The 15,076-nt window shown below is 62.3% G+C and overlaps 2 protein-coding genes across 6 annotated transcripts; one reads left to right on the plus strand and one right to left on the minus strand.

The window, feature by feature from the left end:
- Window positions 1-597: 597 nt before the first annotated feature.
- Window positions 598-5,683, minus strand: LOC110130148 (gametogenetin-binding protein 1-like). Of its 3 annotated transcripts, XM_070456599.1 has the most exons (7): window positions 5,104-5,681; window positions 4,290-4,399; window positions 3,813-3,907; window positions 3,501-3,651; window positions 2,452-2,591; window positions 770-847; window positions 598-677 (listed from the first exon to the last, which is right to left on the minus strand). In XM_070456599.1, exons 1-6 carry the CDS (start codon window positions 5,547-5,549, stop codon window positions 797-799), a joined length of 993 nt encoding a protein of 330 aa, XP_070312700.1. In that variant the 5' UTR covers window positions 5,550-5,681; the 3' UTR covers window positions 598-677; window positions 770-796. The 3 variants fall into 3 exon arrangements, with proteins under 3 accessions (XP_070312700.1, XP_020737575.2, XP_020737574.2); XM_020881916.2 differs by having other exon boundaries at window positions 598-847; window positions 3,501-3,639; window positions 5,104-5,683; XM_020881915.2 differs by having other exon boundaries at window positions 598-847; window positions 5,104-5,680.
- A 931-nt stretch (window positions 5,684-6,614) lies between these two features.
- BAK1 (BCL2 antagonist/killer 1) lies at window positions 6,615-13,023 on the plus strand. 3 transcript variants are annotated; one of them, XM_020881932.2, is made up of 6 exons: window positions 6,615-6,868; window positions 8,793-8,872; window positions 9,720-9,855; window positions 10,179-10,322; window positions 11,393-11,573; window positions 11,694-13,023. In XM_020881932.2, the coding sequence occupies exons 2-6, from the start codon at window positions 8,803-8,805 to the stop codon at window positions 11,796-11,798; spliced, it is 636 nt and encodes a 211-aa protein (XP_020737591.1). In that variant the 5' UTR covers window positions 6,615-6,868; window positions 8,793-8,802; the 3' UTR covers window positions 11,799-13,023. The 3 variants fall into 3 exon arrangements, with proteins under 3 accessions (XP_020737591.1, XP_070312702.1, XP_070312701.1); XM_070456601.1 differs by lacking the exon at window positions 6,615-6,868 and adding an exon at window positions 8,045-8,526; XM_070456600.1 differs by lacking the exon at window positions 6,615-6,868 and adding an exon at window positions 8,542-8,677.
- The last annotated feature ends 2,053 nt before the right edge of the window (window positions 13,024-15,076 follow it).

The raw sequence follows: 15,076 nt of genomic DNA on the forward strand, positions 1-15,076 counted from the left end.
CCCCATTGGATGCCCACGAAGCCAGGGATGAAGGTGTGCCTCCCATGGCCAGTAACTCAACCCCACCTTCGCTTCTGGAATTCGGTAGAGGTGGAGGAATGTCTTCTCCTAGATGTCTGGACCTCCCTGCACCCAGGGTCCCCAGAGGTGCCCGGCACTCTGCTTGGCAGAGTGGGCCCCGGCCCCCCCACCCCTGTGGCACACCTCCATTTACCCAGGGGCCTCTCACCTGCCCCCAGCCCGGTCCCTGGGGCAGGTCCCCATGGTCTGCTTTCCTGGCTTTGTCCCCGTGCCGGCTGGGCAGGGACTTCCTGCTGGAGAATTCCCGGATCCTCCCGGGAGGCCCCACGCTGGGCCTGGGAACTCAAGAGGAAGGGAAGTCAGGGCCTGCAGGCCTCATGGCCCCCAGGTCCTTCCCCGCCCAGGTCAGGTGCATCAGACCTGCTGTCTTCCAGCTCAGATGGAGCCTGGGGCTCTGCAGCTGGGGTGGCCTGGGGCCTGTGGGCCCCGACGAGAACGAGACGGAGACCCTGAGTACGCTGGGCTTGTTCCCGGTGCAGGACGAGGGGCGGGCTCCGCAGACAGACAGCCAAGGAGCCCAATGCCAACTGAGTTTTATTAGTAACGTGCTGGGCCTGACTTTGACGAGCGGGAGCAGTCTGCCGGGCAGGCCCACCCTGCAAATGCACAGACACGGTTTATCTTGAGACCCCTTGGCCCCAGGGGCTCCTTGAGGTGCCCTGAGAAGCGGGGCTCCATCCCTCCACACCTGCAGGGACCCCGGGCGGCGCCAGCTTCACTCTGGAGGCCAGTTTCCCATCTCGTCCATCTCCTCCAGAAGCAGGTGCTGGGGGTAACAAGTGGGTGAAAGTGGAGGACTTGGTGTCTTTGGACTCTCCTCTCCCTGTTCAGTGCCCCCCTGAACGTCCCACCTGCACCCCCAGAGGTAAGCACCCCAAGACCACCTTTCCGAAGCCGCCCCCAGGGGCCCGCAGCTGGCCCAGGCCCACCAGCCCGGAGCCACCTCCTTGCGGCCTGGGGGGAGCAGCCCCAGCCGGCCCATGCCCTCCCTCACTTCTGTCCTGGACGCCACACCGAGGGGGCTCGGCACCCCCCGCTCCAGCCCGGGGCGCTGCTTCTGCGGCCTCGGCGCCCCTCCCCCAGGGCCCCAGCATTCCCCAAAGGCCGGGGCTCGGCTTCCTTCCCCCTCAGCCTGGTGTCCCTGAGGACAGACAAGGAGAGAGGGGGTGGTGATGAGGATAGGACCCTCGACACGCCCCCAGCAGGAAGCTCTTCCCGAGGCTGCCCCGTCCCCGGGTGAGGCGCCAGCCCGCGCTCACTGCCACCACCCAGAAACCCCCTGGTGGGCCCCGGTGTGCTCAGGCTAAACTAGGACTGCGCCGCCCAGGACAGGGCAGGCCAGCTCAGGGGGCGGCCCTGGAGGGGGCAGGGGAGAAAAGGTCCCTTCAGCAGGAAAAGCCCAAAGCAGGGGCCCTACCGGAGCCAGGACTTGTGTGGGTTAGGGTGAGGCTCCCCAGAGCACCCGGGGCACCCGGTGACGTGGCCCAAGGCTCAGGATGATGGGTGGGCAAGGATTCCTGGAATTCGTGACCCTCGAGGGGTGAGTCATAATCCCTGACATGGAGTGCCCTTTGCAGTTGACCGCATGCCACACACTCCTCAGTTCATCTCGTCTTCCAATGCCCCCTTCCAGGTGAGGACACCAAAGCCCATATTCAAAGGCACAGAGCAAGTCAGGCCACAGCAGAGGCTACTACAGACTTTGCTCCTTCCTTTTGTGAACTACACAGACTGTAGGGGGGCAGATGTCCACTGAAGGAAAGGATGAGCTGATGAATGAATGGAAATTAACCCAGAAAGGAAATCGACACATTTTTTTCATCAACAGATCTATCAGTGCACTCAGAGAAGCCTGGACAGGCCTAACCTTTAAGGCCAACGTCAGAGGGCAGGCTGGGGGTGGTCCCCACTGTTACCCCTGGCGACTCCCCTGCCGCCTGTGTGTGTTTGTGGGAGGAGGTGTGGATGTGACTGGGAGAGAAGACGGGAAAAGAGCCACATTATGCGAATGACAGAGGCGCAGGGAAGCCGTCAAGCCACCTGATAAACTCCCTCCCCATGGAGACGAGGAAACTGACCCCAAAGAGGGGGAGGGACTTGCCCAAAACCACACAGGCAAGTGCGTGGCAGTGACGCCTTAGCAACGGGCTCTGGGCTAAGTGAGAACCAGCCGGATGGAGAAGCGTGTGCTTAGGAGGTTGGGGTCCTGCTCTCGGAGAGACCACCATGGAGAAGGACTTATGCCCTTCCTGCCCGGCAGGGGGCGGGGGTGACTGGAGCTTGGGCCCGCAGCCTATGCAGACCGGAGGTCTCCAGCCCCAGGCTCCGGGTGCCCGCAGGCAGGGCGGGGTGGTGGGTGGGTGGGCATACCTGGCCGTCCACGACGCCTGCCTCCTCCAGGGTGATCTCTGGCTGGGTCAGCAGCTCCCGGCCATCATAGTCGCCCATCTTCCAGAGGCGGGACTCCCGCTGAACAACCAGAAGCTTCTTTAGCTCCGCCTCCACAAAACCTGAGAGCCAGAGACGGGTATGGGACAGGCAGGAGGGGGCAGCTGCAGCCTGCCTGGGATCTGAGGAAGGCGAAGTGGCCCAGCTCTCCAAACCTCTCCCTGCCCTGCGTGGCCCCTGGTCACCCCCAGTCGGGCCCCTGGAGCCCGCCGGACTCCACCTCCCCACCGCCCAGCCTGTCCCAGGACGCTCACTCGGCTCCCTGCTCCCGTCGTGAATGTGACTCTCTTTACCTGCCTCCCTGGGGACAGCGTTCACTCCAGGGGCAGACATCTGCTCCACCCCGCCCCGCCTCCTCCAGCTACCAAGTCCAGCGTTACCAGTCCGGAGTAACCCACTTCGCGGGGGTTCAAGCCCCAGCTCTGCCACTGATAAGCGAGGTGATCGTCGACAAATTACTTAACCCCTCTGGGCCCCAGTGATCTCACAGGGAAGCGGAGACTATATAACAGGACCGACCTCAGAGTCAGAATGCAGCATTGCATGAAAAGAGCTTAGGAGGGGGTTTGGCCCATGGTAAGGAAAATGTCAACGGCGACTTTACTGGAGGCCGTCGTTCATTACCACTAAGACATCTGCTCGCCACACCAGAGTGGCGAGGTGGCTGCGATGGGAGAGGGGGGCCCCCTGGGCACCGTCACAGCAAGTGCACACCTGATGGGAAAACTGGGGGTGCAGGGGGCGCCACTGAAGGAGCTAGAATTCTGGGCTGGGAAAGGGTGGTGCTGGAGGAGCCACTGTCCGGGTCGTAACCCGCCGCCTCCCCCTCAGGCCTCCGCCGCCTCCCGGCCTGGGCGATCATTTTAGGTCCTATGGCTCCCCCTGGTGGTATTAACTGGTATCGCATCTGAGGGCCGCTCCGTCAAAGCGGGGCTGGGGGCGGGGTGAGGGGGTGCGGGCAGCACACCCACCTACTGTGTCCGTTGACCTGAAGGCCTTATGCAGCGGTGACTGGAGGGTGACGGTGCCTGGGACGCAGAGCTTGAGGGCGCTGTCTGCCTCCTCCTCCGCCTCCTCTTCCTCGCCTGGCTCCTCTCGGGGCAGGCCTTCCTTGAGAGGGAACTGGGTGTGACCGCCACCCCGCAGGTGAGGAGGGCGGCCCGAGCCTGGGCCCCCACCCCGACCCCGACCCCCAAGCAGAGAGCAGGAGGCGGGGAGACGGGCGCCGCTCTCCCGGGCCCACCCCGCCTCCGCCCGCCTCCGCGCGCTGGGGCCCCACGGACCTTGGCCATGGCCCCCTTCTGGAGCCGCTTGTACAAGCCGCGGAGGCGGTTCCAGGGAGATGCCCCCACCTTGGAGGAGGCCAGCCTTAGGTCACCTGTGGAGGGCAGTGGTCACTGGGGGCCCACAGCAAAGGGTGGAGGCCCAGCCTGAGGAGCACGGGTGCTTCGGGAGGGCTGAGCTAGGGCCAGCTTTCCTTGTGTCCTTTGGCGAATGCCTGCTATATGCCAGGCACAGTTCTAGGCATTTCACAAAGAGAGAACGTCTCACTTAATCCTTGCTAATGCCCTCTGACAGGGGTGCTATCATGCTCCCATTCTACAGATGGGGAAACTGAGATGCACAAAGGCTGAGCGACTTGCCGCCCTCACACCGCCTGGGCAGAGTGGCACTGGGATCCAGCTCTGCTCAGACTGCCCCGCCTCCTCCCCAGCCCGACGCCCCGGCCGTCCCCCGGGGCCTGCGGCCACCGCACTCACCATCAAGCAGACGCTCCTTCTCCCTGAAGGCCTCGGGGCTGAAATCCAGTGGCCCCACAGCCCTCGGCACGCATCCCAGCTCCACCGCCAAGGCCTGGGCAGAGTGGCTCCTGATCCCAGAGCACAGTCAGATGGGGGTGGCAGGCAGGGCCCAGAGAGGTGGTGAAGGTCCCAAACCCCCGCCAAGGCCCTGCGCAGCTCCTCCAACCCCCTGCTCCCCACTGCTCTCTGCTGTGCCCTCTGGGGTCTTCATCAGAGAGGAGGATGATCCCCTCAAAAGTAGGGAGGAGGGGAGGGCCCCAGCAAGGAGCTGGGAAGTGATGGGAGGCCAACACCCCACACGCACCTTTCCTAGCCCCTGGCCTATACCCTTGTCTTTTCAGTGCCCCTATCCACAACCCCTCACTTGCAGGAGGACCCCCGTCTCAGCCTCCCTCTGTCATCTCCAGGTTCCTCTCCACCTTGATGTGAACGACCATGCCCACCCAGTCCTTTGCCCACCCAAGGAGTCCGTTCCTGGTAGTGAAAGTAGCTCAGTCGTGTCCAACTCTGCGACCCCATGGACTTTACAGTCCATGGAATTCTCCAGGCCAGAATACTGGAGTGGGTAGCCTCTCCCTTCTCCAGGGGATCTTCCCCACCCAGGAATCAGACAGGGGTCTCCTGCCTTGCAGGTGGGTTCTTTAGCAGTTGAGCTACCAGCGAAGCCCCTGGGCTGTCCCCAGTTCGGGTCCTCAAACCTCAGGCCCATGTCCTCCTCCCTCCTGACACCCTGACTCCCCCCAGCTCCTCCATCCCCAGCCCAGCCCCTCACCTTTCTGAGGTCCCCGTATTCCCTGAGGCCTCCCCTGTGGCCGCCTCTTCCCTCTCCTCCAGCTCAGACAGGTGGCCCAGCACCTCCTGGCTTCCTCTGGGCAGGACTGGCTTCACCTCTACGCTCCGAGTCATGACCCTCAGGACCTCTGCGGCTGGGGGGGTCTGGGGCCCTGGGTCTCCCATCTCCAGCCTCGAGGGGCTGGGCCGCGGCAGGGCCTCAGGGCGGGCGCAGGTCAGCCTGGTGGGAGGCCTGGACTCCCTCCATGCGGCTCGTCCCCGACGGTTGGTCATCAAAGGGACGGCGTCCTGCCCCCTCAGGCCCTTCCGCGGGGCCTTGTCTGAGCTCTTTGGGCTGCGCTTGCTGCCCACCAAGCTCCGGAAAAAGCAGAACATGGAGGAGCGGCCCAAACTTCGGGGTCGAGGGCCTGAAGCAGGGGCCTCCATCCTGAGAGGGTCCCTGACTAGGAGCGGCCACAACAGCCACCACAGGACCAACTGCTTAAGAACAGAAGGGGGTTTTCAAATTGAAAACCTCCAGTTGGAAACTTCCAAGAGTTCTAGGGGGGGGGGGGGCATTTGTTGGGAGCAGAGTGGGCAGGGGTTTGACAAGGCCTGGGGAGCCAGCTGGGGTGGGGGCTTGGGGGGGTTGGGGAGGCCCCAGGAGACAGTGGGGGGGCAGGCAGAGCAGTCCCGAGGAACCCTAGCTCTGAGGATGGGGTCCAGGGCAGCCCAGGGCTCTCTCCTCCCCGCCTGTCCTTCCCCAGCGGCCCTGCCATCCTTGGGATCCACTCATTCCCCGCAGCCGGTGGCTGTCCTCCCCCTCCCCTCCCTTCTCAGCGTCCAGCTGGCGCGGGCCCCCCGTGCCCTCCTTCCTGCGTGCCTGCCCGTCACACTCAGGGTGACGTCACATTTCCCCTGTGGAAACCACCAAGGTAGGCGCCTGGCGCAGTCTTAACTGCACGCTGAATCTCAGTATTATTCCCGGAGACCTGATTATAAACCCATCTCAGTGACCTCGGGAGAGGTTCCTTAAGCCAGTCCAGCCTCAGTTTGTTCCCCCGTAAGATGGGTGTGGCCCGCTGCACCAACTTCCCAGGGTTGTTCCAAAGTGCTCTTATTTATTTATTTTTATATTTATTCATTTGGCTTCACTGTGTCTGAGCTCAGCATGTGAACTCTTAGTTGCTGCAAGTGGGCTCTAGTTCCCTGACCAGGGATCGAACCCAGACCTCCCTGAGTTGGGAGGACAGAGTCTTAGCCACTGGACCACCAGGGAAGTCCCTCCAAAGGGCTTTTAAAGCGCCTGGCACACAGTGGGTGGGGCTCAAGGAACCTCCCCATCCCGGCTGTTTTACTGACACTGAGGGAAGGGAGCAGGGGACAGACCGAGAAGGAGGACCGGGAATCAGGGTGGGGGAAAAGCTGTGGGGGAGGAGGAGGGAGGCCGCTTTCTCCTGCGGAGCCCAGACCCGCCTCAGGCCACGGGCTGTGGCTTCGCATCCGGCGGCCACTGAGCTACTTCCTCTAGAGGGAGCTGATGGGAGCCGGGAGCCGCTGGCGCCTCTATGATCGCCGCAGCCCCGCGGGTCCCTAGGGCCGCGCTGGGACCGGCAGAGGCTGCGCTCCAGACACCGGGGATCCACTGACACCCCTTCCTGGAAGCCAAGCCTGGGGACCCGACCCTGGGAGCAGTCCCTGGCCCCTCAGGATCTCTGGCCTCCACCCCGCTGGGCCATCCCGGGCCTGGGTCAGGGTCCGGGGAGGTAAGCCAGGACAGTCCTGCCCATGCCCCCCTCCCTGGGCAGCCCCAGGCCCAGAGGTGAGGCAGGGAGCCCCTGGGGAGCCCGCTGGGGAGGGGGATGCCGCGAAGCTTGCCCGGGCAGCTCCACCAACCCTTGAAGGTGGCCCAATCCAGCCGGGGCTCCCTCGGGCTGCCCCTCAGGCTGCGTCCCCTCTTGCCCTGGCCCTGGCTGCCCGAGAATCGTGTGCCAAAGAGCCAGGTTCTTTAGCAGTCTGGGGGATGGGAGTGGAGGTCAGAGTCAAGGTCAAGGGTGGCGGGAGATCGTTCACAGTGCTTCCTGCTGCCCCGGGAGTCCTAAGACCAGGTCAGGATCTGCCCCCCTTCCCCCCAACTCCAGCAGCATCCTGGGCCTGGCAAACCCAAAAGGTGGGGCACAGTGGACTCTCCCCACCAGGAAGTCAGGCCACTTGGATGGGGGCAGAGGAAGTCCCGGGTCGGCTCAGGCCTCTGGCCCTGGGGCGAGTTCCAAGGCTCCATATTATCCCCAGTGGTGAGCCCCAGGGGTAGTGGGAAAGGGAGTCGAGGTGCAGTTAGCATCCTTCAGCCCTGATGATGTCCTGGGGGGCACCGCGTTTGGGTACCAAGGGAGGGAGAAAGGCGCCTTGTTTGGGAAGCAGCTTCTAGGATGCGGGGGTGCCAAGCAAAGTTCTGTCTTAAGCAGGCGGGGGACCGCGGGCCGCAGGAGGGGCGAGTCCCTTCTCCCTGTCCCTGCCCCTTTGACAGTGAAGGGTGGGGCACACAGGTGGACGCTCCCCACCCTTCTCCTGAGGCCCTTTGGAAAATGGCCCCAGGCCTGAGGGGGGAGGGTATACGGTCCACAGGCCCTCCCAGGGAGGAGGGGGTACACCGGCCCTCCCTGGGAGGAGAGGGAGGCATGTGTGTTAGGCCCAGGCTGGGTGGGCCCTCCCGAGTGACGGGAGGAGGGGGGCTTCCCGCCTGGGTGATGGAGGCAGCTTTGGGGCGCGGGGCAATGAGGAGCGTGCAAACTGAAAGTGAAACAGCTTATGTCCAGGAAATACTTGTGCTGCCCAGGGCTCACTAAGCCGCCAGGGGCTGTGGTCAGAACCCGGCGGAGGGGGAAGATGGGGGCCGGAGACAGGAGGGCGAGGGGTACACGTGGCTTCCTCAGCCACCTGCTAGGCAGGCAGGGCAAGGGCAGAGACCGACACCAGCAGGGAAGGCGGCCCTACAAACGAGCCTCTTTGAGGTCCCACAGACTGGGAAGCAAGTCTGACATGAGCACTGAGGAGAGAATGGACACGTGTGGAAATTCAGATCGCCCTGAAGGCTTGACTAGCCCTGCGGCCTGGGGCCTTCCTTGTGCCTCAGTTTTCCCACCTGTGCAGTGGGCATGACGGTGCCTACCCTGCCTCCTCCCGCACGTATGAGGAGGGCACCAGAGGCTCTCGCGAGATGTGTGCGGCTAACAGGCCCGAGTTGGAGAACAGATGTGCTCTGACTAGCCGTGGGGGGAGTGGGACCTTCCGGGACGGCCTTCAGGGTCACTGGCTGGAAGGTGGCGAGTCTGCAGTGAGCATGGACTGGATAGGGTGCAGGGGGCCCCAGCGGCAGCGGAAGGAAACCCCGCCTCTGAAACTCGCCTCCCCTGCCCAGAGTGGGGTAAGACGTGACGAGACAGCCGCTTGGCCACCACTGTGGCCTCCCCGCCCCAGGGCCTGGGCTGGTCCCCGGTGGGGGGAGTCTTGGCTGCCTGGCCTTCTTCAGCCCCAATCTTCCTTGAAGAGCCGCCAGTGAAGTGATAAGTTCTTGGGTCAGTGGGTCTTTCCGGAGGCGGCCCTCCACACCTCCATGGACTGCCGGAGCCCCTGGTCCCATCTCTGCTTTCCTATCTGCCCCCAACAGTCTGACACTCCTCTTCTCCCCAGGACCTGAGGAATGGCTTCCGGACAAGGCCCAGGTCCCCCCGGGCAGGGCTGCGGCGAGCCTGACCCCTCCTCCACCTCGGGTAAGAGTCTGTCTGCCCCCTCACCCACCCCATAGCCACCGGGGCCAGCTGGGAGGTTGGCAAGAGCAGACCCGGACGGTCCCAGGGGCCCACCTCAGTTTACCCGCCTTGCGCAAAGGGGAAAAGCACGTCCCCACCCAGTGCAGGCGGCCAGCCGGCTCAGCAGCCGAGGTGCAGGCAAGACCCAGCCCCGGGAGCGGCGGGGGGAAGGACGCGTGGGGCCTGAGGAGGCCACACTGCCCTCCCCGGGCAGCCAGCAATGGGCGAGCAGCAGGGAAGGCGTGGGCGCGGCTGTCTTATCCCAGCTGGGGAAATAAGGAAGTGAGGCGGTTTATCACCTGGTCAGGGCTGCCCAACGGGGAGATGGGCTGTTAGACTCTGGGGAGGAAGGAAGAGTGCCCTCTCCCAAGGGGACCACCCGGAAGGCCGGCAGCTCTGCCACCCAGCACAGGCTGCTTCCTGGCCTGAGCATCCCAGGCCGCTCACTATATCCCAGTGTGACTTTCCTGGGCTGCAATTTCAAACTCTGTTTCCCATGGTCCCTGAGCCAAGCCGGGTGCCTTGGACACTAAACATCAGAGACCCAAACGCCCTGGAGTCCATCCTGGCCACACTGCTCACTCCAGCCACATGACCTCGCGCACGTGACGCTAACACCGTGCCTCAGTTTCCCCATCTATAAACGGGGCAGTCGCCTCCTCCACAAGGCTGCTGTGAGAAGACAGCTCTACTCGGAGTCAGCCCTAGGTGTCACCTGAGGGCCAGAGGAGGGACAGGTGTGTCCCCCGGCAGAGGGAACCCTCCTCCCCAGAGCACTTCCTCCCTGACTCCCAGCTTTGGTCCCCAGAGGAGCAGGTGGCCCGGGACACGGAGGAGGTCTTCCGCAGCTACGTCTTTTACCGCCATCAGCAGGAGCAGGAGGCCGAGGGGGCGGCTGCGCCTACTGACCCAGAGATGGCCACCTTGCACCCAGAACCCAGCAGGTGAGCTGCGGCCCTTGGGCCCACAGGGACGTGCTGAGAGAAGCGGAGGCTCACGCAGGGTCGCCATGTCGGTTCTGGGAGCGGAGCAAGCCAGGAGGGGCTTCTCCTGCTGCTGCCCTTTTGCGTTCGGGTCACCACTCCCATCCCAGAACCGGCACCCTTTTCAGCACAGCCTGGCCCTTGTGCCCGGGCCAGCCCTCGTGTCTGAGAACACGGTCAGGACTTCCCAGGCGGGGCGTCCCAGGCCAGGGCATCTAAGGCAGGCAAGAGCGGTTCACTGCCAGCCCGGGCCCTAACTCACTGGCCGCCTCCTGCTCCTCCAGCACCATGGGGCAGGTGGGCCGCCAGCTCGCCATCATCGGGGACGACATCAACCGGCGCTACGACTCGGAATTTCAGGCCATGCTGCAGCACCTGCAGCCTACGGCAGAAAACGCCTACGAGTACTTCACCAAGATCGCGTCCAGGTAGCCCCGGCCACCACCCCTCCACGGCGCGCCAGGCTCTGTCTGTGAGACGGGAGACAAGCTTCTCTGCTGGTGTCGGGAGATGTGTTTTCTGTCCCCGCCTCTGCTGTTAACTCACGCATGGCCTCGGGCCCCTGTCTTTCTCTTTCTAAGCCCAGGCTCCTCATCTTTGTACACAAGGGCACAGCCTTCATGAGCCCTAACACCAACATGAGCTGGCAGATCAGGACTGTGGGGGGGCGGCCCACAGTGGGGGTGTCCCCAGAGCTCCCCAGCACTGCTGGGACACAGCTGTCGTTCTGATTTGGAACCACATTTCACACCAAAGATAGTTGCTGAACCTGGCTTCAGCCCACCAGGTCCTGAAGATGACTTCCTGATGCTGTGATCTGGCCTCAAGAGACCAGCAGCCTGGGCGAATCCTAGCTTCACCATTTACCGGCTTTGTGGCACATCCTAGCCTTCAGTTTCCTGGTCCGTAAACTAGGGGAAATATGCTTAGGACTGCGTGCACACTTAGAGGTGTTAGCCGTTGTCACCATCTGGGTTAAGGAAGTCAGCCTTGGGGCAGATTCGAGGCTGAGGGTGAAGGCAGGAGCAGGAGATGGAATCAGCGCTCAGAGCTGAACGCCTTGCCTGTGTCCTTAGAGGTCACCGCCCACTCCGCTGTGATTCCAAGACTGTCCTAACCTCCTCTTCTGTCCTTTTCTCTCTGCCGTCCCCGGGCTGCCAGGCCAGCAGCAGTGCCCACAGGTAATCTCCCCGCTGCCTCCACCCGCCCGCTCTGCCCTCCAGGCTCTGTGAGCCTTTGCGCCCCCAGCACGGGGCCACAGCCCCAGCAGCAGCGCCCCACTCATCTGCCCTCCGAGCATTCTCCTTTCACAGGGACATGGGCTCTTCCCAGATCGAGGCCAGGCTGGGGCAGCCTCTGCCCCCCTAGTTCATGGCTAAGCCATTTTTGCTTTCCAGCAGAGAGGGGATGGGGGTGGGGGGTCCAAAGGGATGGGAGGGGGAAGGAAGATGAAGGGCCCCCCGGGAGTCTCCAGCAACAGCGTCTCCTCTGCCCGCAGCTTGTTTGAGAGCGGCATCAACTGGGGCCGCGTGGTGGCTCTGCTGGGCTTCGGATACCGCCTGGCCCTCTACGTCTACCAGCGCGGCCTGACGGGCTTCCTGGGCCAGGTGACCCGCTTTGTGGCCGACTTCATGCTGCGTCGCTGCATCGCCAGGTGGATCGCGCAGAGGGGTGGCTGGGTGAGTGCCTGAGCATTGGTCACCCCGTCCCTGCTGCTGGAGCCACCCCACCCCGGGCCCCGGGAGCCACCAGCCCTCACCAGCCACCTCCGCCCATGACCCCTCTGTCTCTCCTGGCAGGTGGCAGCTCTGGACTTGGGGAACGGCCCCATCAAGAACGTAGTCATAGTTCTGGCTATGGTTTTGTTGGGCCAGTTTGTGGTACGAAGATTCTTCAAGTCATGACTCCTGGAGGGGTCCTTTGGGGTCCTGAGACCCCTGTGTGAACTTTGGTCCCAGCTTCTCCCCTCACCTCCTCTCCAGCAGGGGTGTCCCCCTGCCCCCCATTAAGAGCACAGAAGCTTTAGTAAGTGGGCACTCCAGCTTTGGAGGGCCCCTGCCCAGGGGCATCCATCAGACTGCTGGGTGCTCCAACATTGCATGGTGCTAACGGGCCCCCTCTCGGAGGGGGGCAGTGGCCTCTCCCTTAGCTCTCTGGGACCCCCTCAGCCGTTCTGCTGGGTGCTGGGGAGACTGATAACTTGGGGAAGCAAGAGGCTGGGAACCACTTCTTCCAAGTCGTCATTAACGGTTTTAGCTTTTTATAATACCCTTAGAAGGGCACCCCTCCTTCCCACCAGTCTGCCCAAAGCCAGGACATCTGGGCTGTGGGGGTTAGTAGCTCTACCCTTCCCCAGAATTCAGCAGTTCTGGAAGGTTGAGCTTTAAAGCTGGGCCTGGAGCCCAGACCTGGCCCTTCCTGAGCATCACATTCCCAGGGAACAGGACTGGGGCGGGGGGGGGGGGGGGGGGGGAGACGAGGTCCCCACAGCCCCCACTCCCACCCCCCCAACCCCCCCCCCCGGCCCATACTGACTTTGGAGGTGGACTCTCAGGGATTTGGGGTGGGGTGGGGTGCAGACCACAGCTCCTGAGGGCCTCTGTCCCCCCACATGTTACCACTTGCTCCCACCCATCACTACAAGCAGCTCGCCACCCCCCCCCCCCCACTACAGGTGAGGAAGGGAGGGGTCTCAGGTGAGCGCACTGCCCGGGCCCCCACCTCGCCTGGACTACAGGGTTTAGGACTGCATTTGTATTGTCAGGGAAAGGGGCAGGGAGCGCATCGTAAGTTTCTGAGAGAAGGGCTAGAAACACCACTAGGAACCCCAGGGCTGGGGCCCTCCCTTCTGGCCTGGGCACAGTGTAATCCGGGGGTGTGCACAGGGGAACTGTGAATACTTGAACTCCGCCCCAACCTCTACCCTCCGCACCCCACACCTGCCTGAGCCCCTCCTGATGGTGGGGTCAAGTGCCTCGTCTATCTTGCACAGCTGAGGGATTCAGAGGTCAGGGGAGAGGAGTTCTTGATTAAACCAAATGCAGGGAGGGGACGCAGAGGGAGCCGGCTGGCCACCTCCCACCCTCTGAGTGTGTCTGAAAATAAACTGCAACCCCCACTCAGACTTGATCCCTTTTGTCTTCTCCACTGTTCTTCTCTCTTCATCAGGCTGACTGGGGGAACCTGAGCGTGAGTGACTTTCACCTGGTTTTTACTGACAGGTCTCCTCTGGAGCCTCCAAAACGCTGTGGAGGGCTGGGTGTGTTTCTGCAGCCCTCTAGAAGGCCTTGGCCCCTCCCCACTCGCTACCTGCTTCTCCAGGAGCTTTCCTCATTTCTTGGGGTTCCAGGCGAGTTTCCCATTCCCACAGGAAGTCAGGGGTCCCCAAACTGCTAGGCTTGCGTTGCAGAGTTGGTGGAGCAGCTGCCCTTGCCTGGGGACCCCCACAGGGCTGGTTTGAACTCTCCCTTCCAGGGGCCACCACCCACGCTTGGCTCCACCTGGGACTCAGCGTCCCGGCTCCCTCTTCACCATGTCCCCCACAGCTCACACGCACACAAGGCTTTTCATTCTAGGAGTTCTCTGCTGCATGGGAGTCCCTATGGGGAGGCAGCCAGGGGTGATAAAAATAACAAGCACGGAGGCGTTTAAATGTTCCAAAACCGACAAAGTCTTTCCAGTCCTGGGCACCCTGGTCTGTTTTCTGACACCTTTCCAAAAGTGGTCACACTCAAGTCCTAAAGGACTGGGGCTTCTCTTTCACTTCCCCGAGGGCATCTTGCCAATCCCCTGGGCCCTCCGACTTGGTCTTCAAAGAGCCCACGTCCTGCTTGCAGTCGTTGAGAGTGGACCCCTGCGAGCTGTGGGGGCTGGAAGGGTGGTGATGACAAGGGCCCTTGCAATTTCCTGCAGGAAAAGCTTGTAGACAGTTTTTATGGAACACACTCTGCGGAGCTTTATGCTGAGAATTTATCATACGTGCCCAACAATCAGCAGGTATAGCTGTGGCGGGGAGGGTTGTTAAATTCCCATTTTACAGATAAGGAAACTGAGGTACCTGTCCAGAGTCACCAGGTAGAAAGGGTGGGGAGCTGGCACTGGCCACCAGGACACTGGCTCGAGGCTTCACGTGGGGGCCGGAGGGGTGGGGGCCGGGGCCGTTGGTCTCGAGCACAGGTCAGCCACGGGGCGAGGTGGGAAGGCAGAGATCACCTACCCGCCGCGCGGGTGGGAACCACGCGACCGCTCTGAGAACTCCGGAAGGCGAGCAGAGTGCCCGGATCAAAGATGGCCGCCGCGGCCTCGGGCGCGCAAGCGTGCCCCCTTATGGGCGGGGCCTCGAGGCGCACCGCCCACCCAATCCCGGCGGAAAGCTGGACTAAGGGTGGGCGGTGGTGGCGGCTGCGTGGTTTCCACTCTCTCCTGGACGGCCTGGGGAGCAGCCCCCAAATGTTTAGGCCTGTGCCTAGGGTTCCACTCCACCCCGCATTCTGTCAAGATGAAGTTGCCCAAAGAGAAATATAAATACATTCTTAGGGGGGATTCTGGGGGTACAGGGAGCAGATGGGCTTTGCAGGTATTAAGGAAGTTAAACTCTTCGCAAGATTTGTGGTTCTTCTGAAAGTGTTGCTTCGTCTCCTCCGGAGAGGTCTAGACTCCTCAGTCTGTGGTACCACCGAGATGAGGCAGTGCAGCCTGCCCGCGGAAGGAAACACTGTCACCTGCTGAGTTAGGTGGCGTCAGTGTGAACTCCTGCCCCGCCTCGCACCAGCGCCTCCCCGCCCCCATCCCGCGGCGTACATTCGTGAGTTTGCTGGTTTACCTTCTCTTTAGGAAGTTTATTTTAGGTCACTGGCTGTCTATCCAAATGAGAAAGTCCTTCGTTTGCCCAAATCACTCGGTACGTTGTTTGAACAAGTTTTTATGACCTAACTGTATGGAATACTGGAGTGGGTTGCCCTGCCCTCTTCCAGGGGATCTTCCCAACCCAGGAACAGATACAACCCAGATCTCCTGCATTGCAGGAGGATTCTTTACCCTGTGAGCCACCAGAGAAGCCCAACCATCTGAATGGAATGAAAATTAATTCATTAGTTAATTAAAATAAATAAAACAACCATGTCCTGCTCCAGTTGTGCACACCAAGGATGTAGAGGCCCAGATCAAAGACACATGTAAAATC

Source organism: Odocoileus virginianus, chromosome 27 (genome assembly GCF_023699985.2).
Source record: "Odocoileus virginianus isolate 20LAN1187 ecotype Illinois chromosome 27, Ovbor_1.2, whole genome shotgun sequence".
Lineage (NCBI taxonomy): Eukaryota > Metazoa > Chordata > Mammalia > Artiodactyla > Cervidae > Odocoileus > Odocoileus virginianus.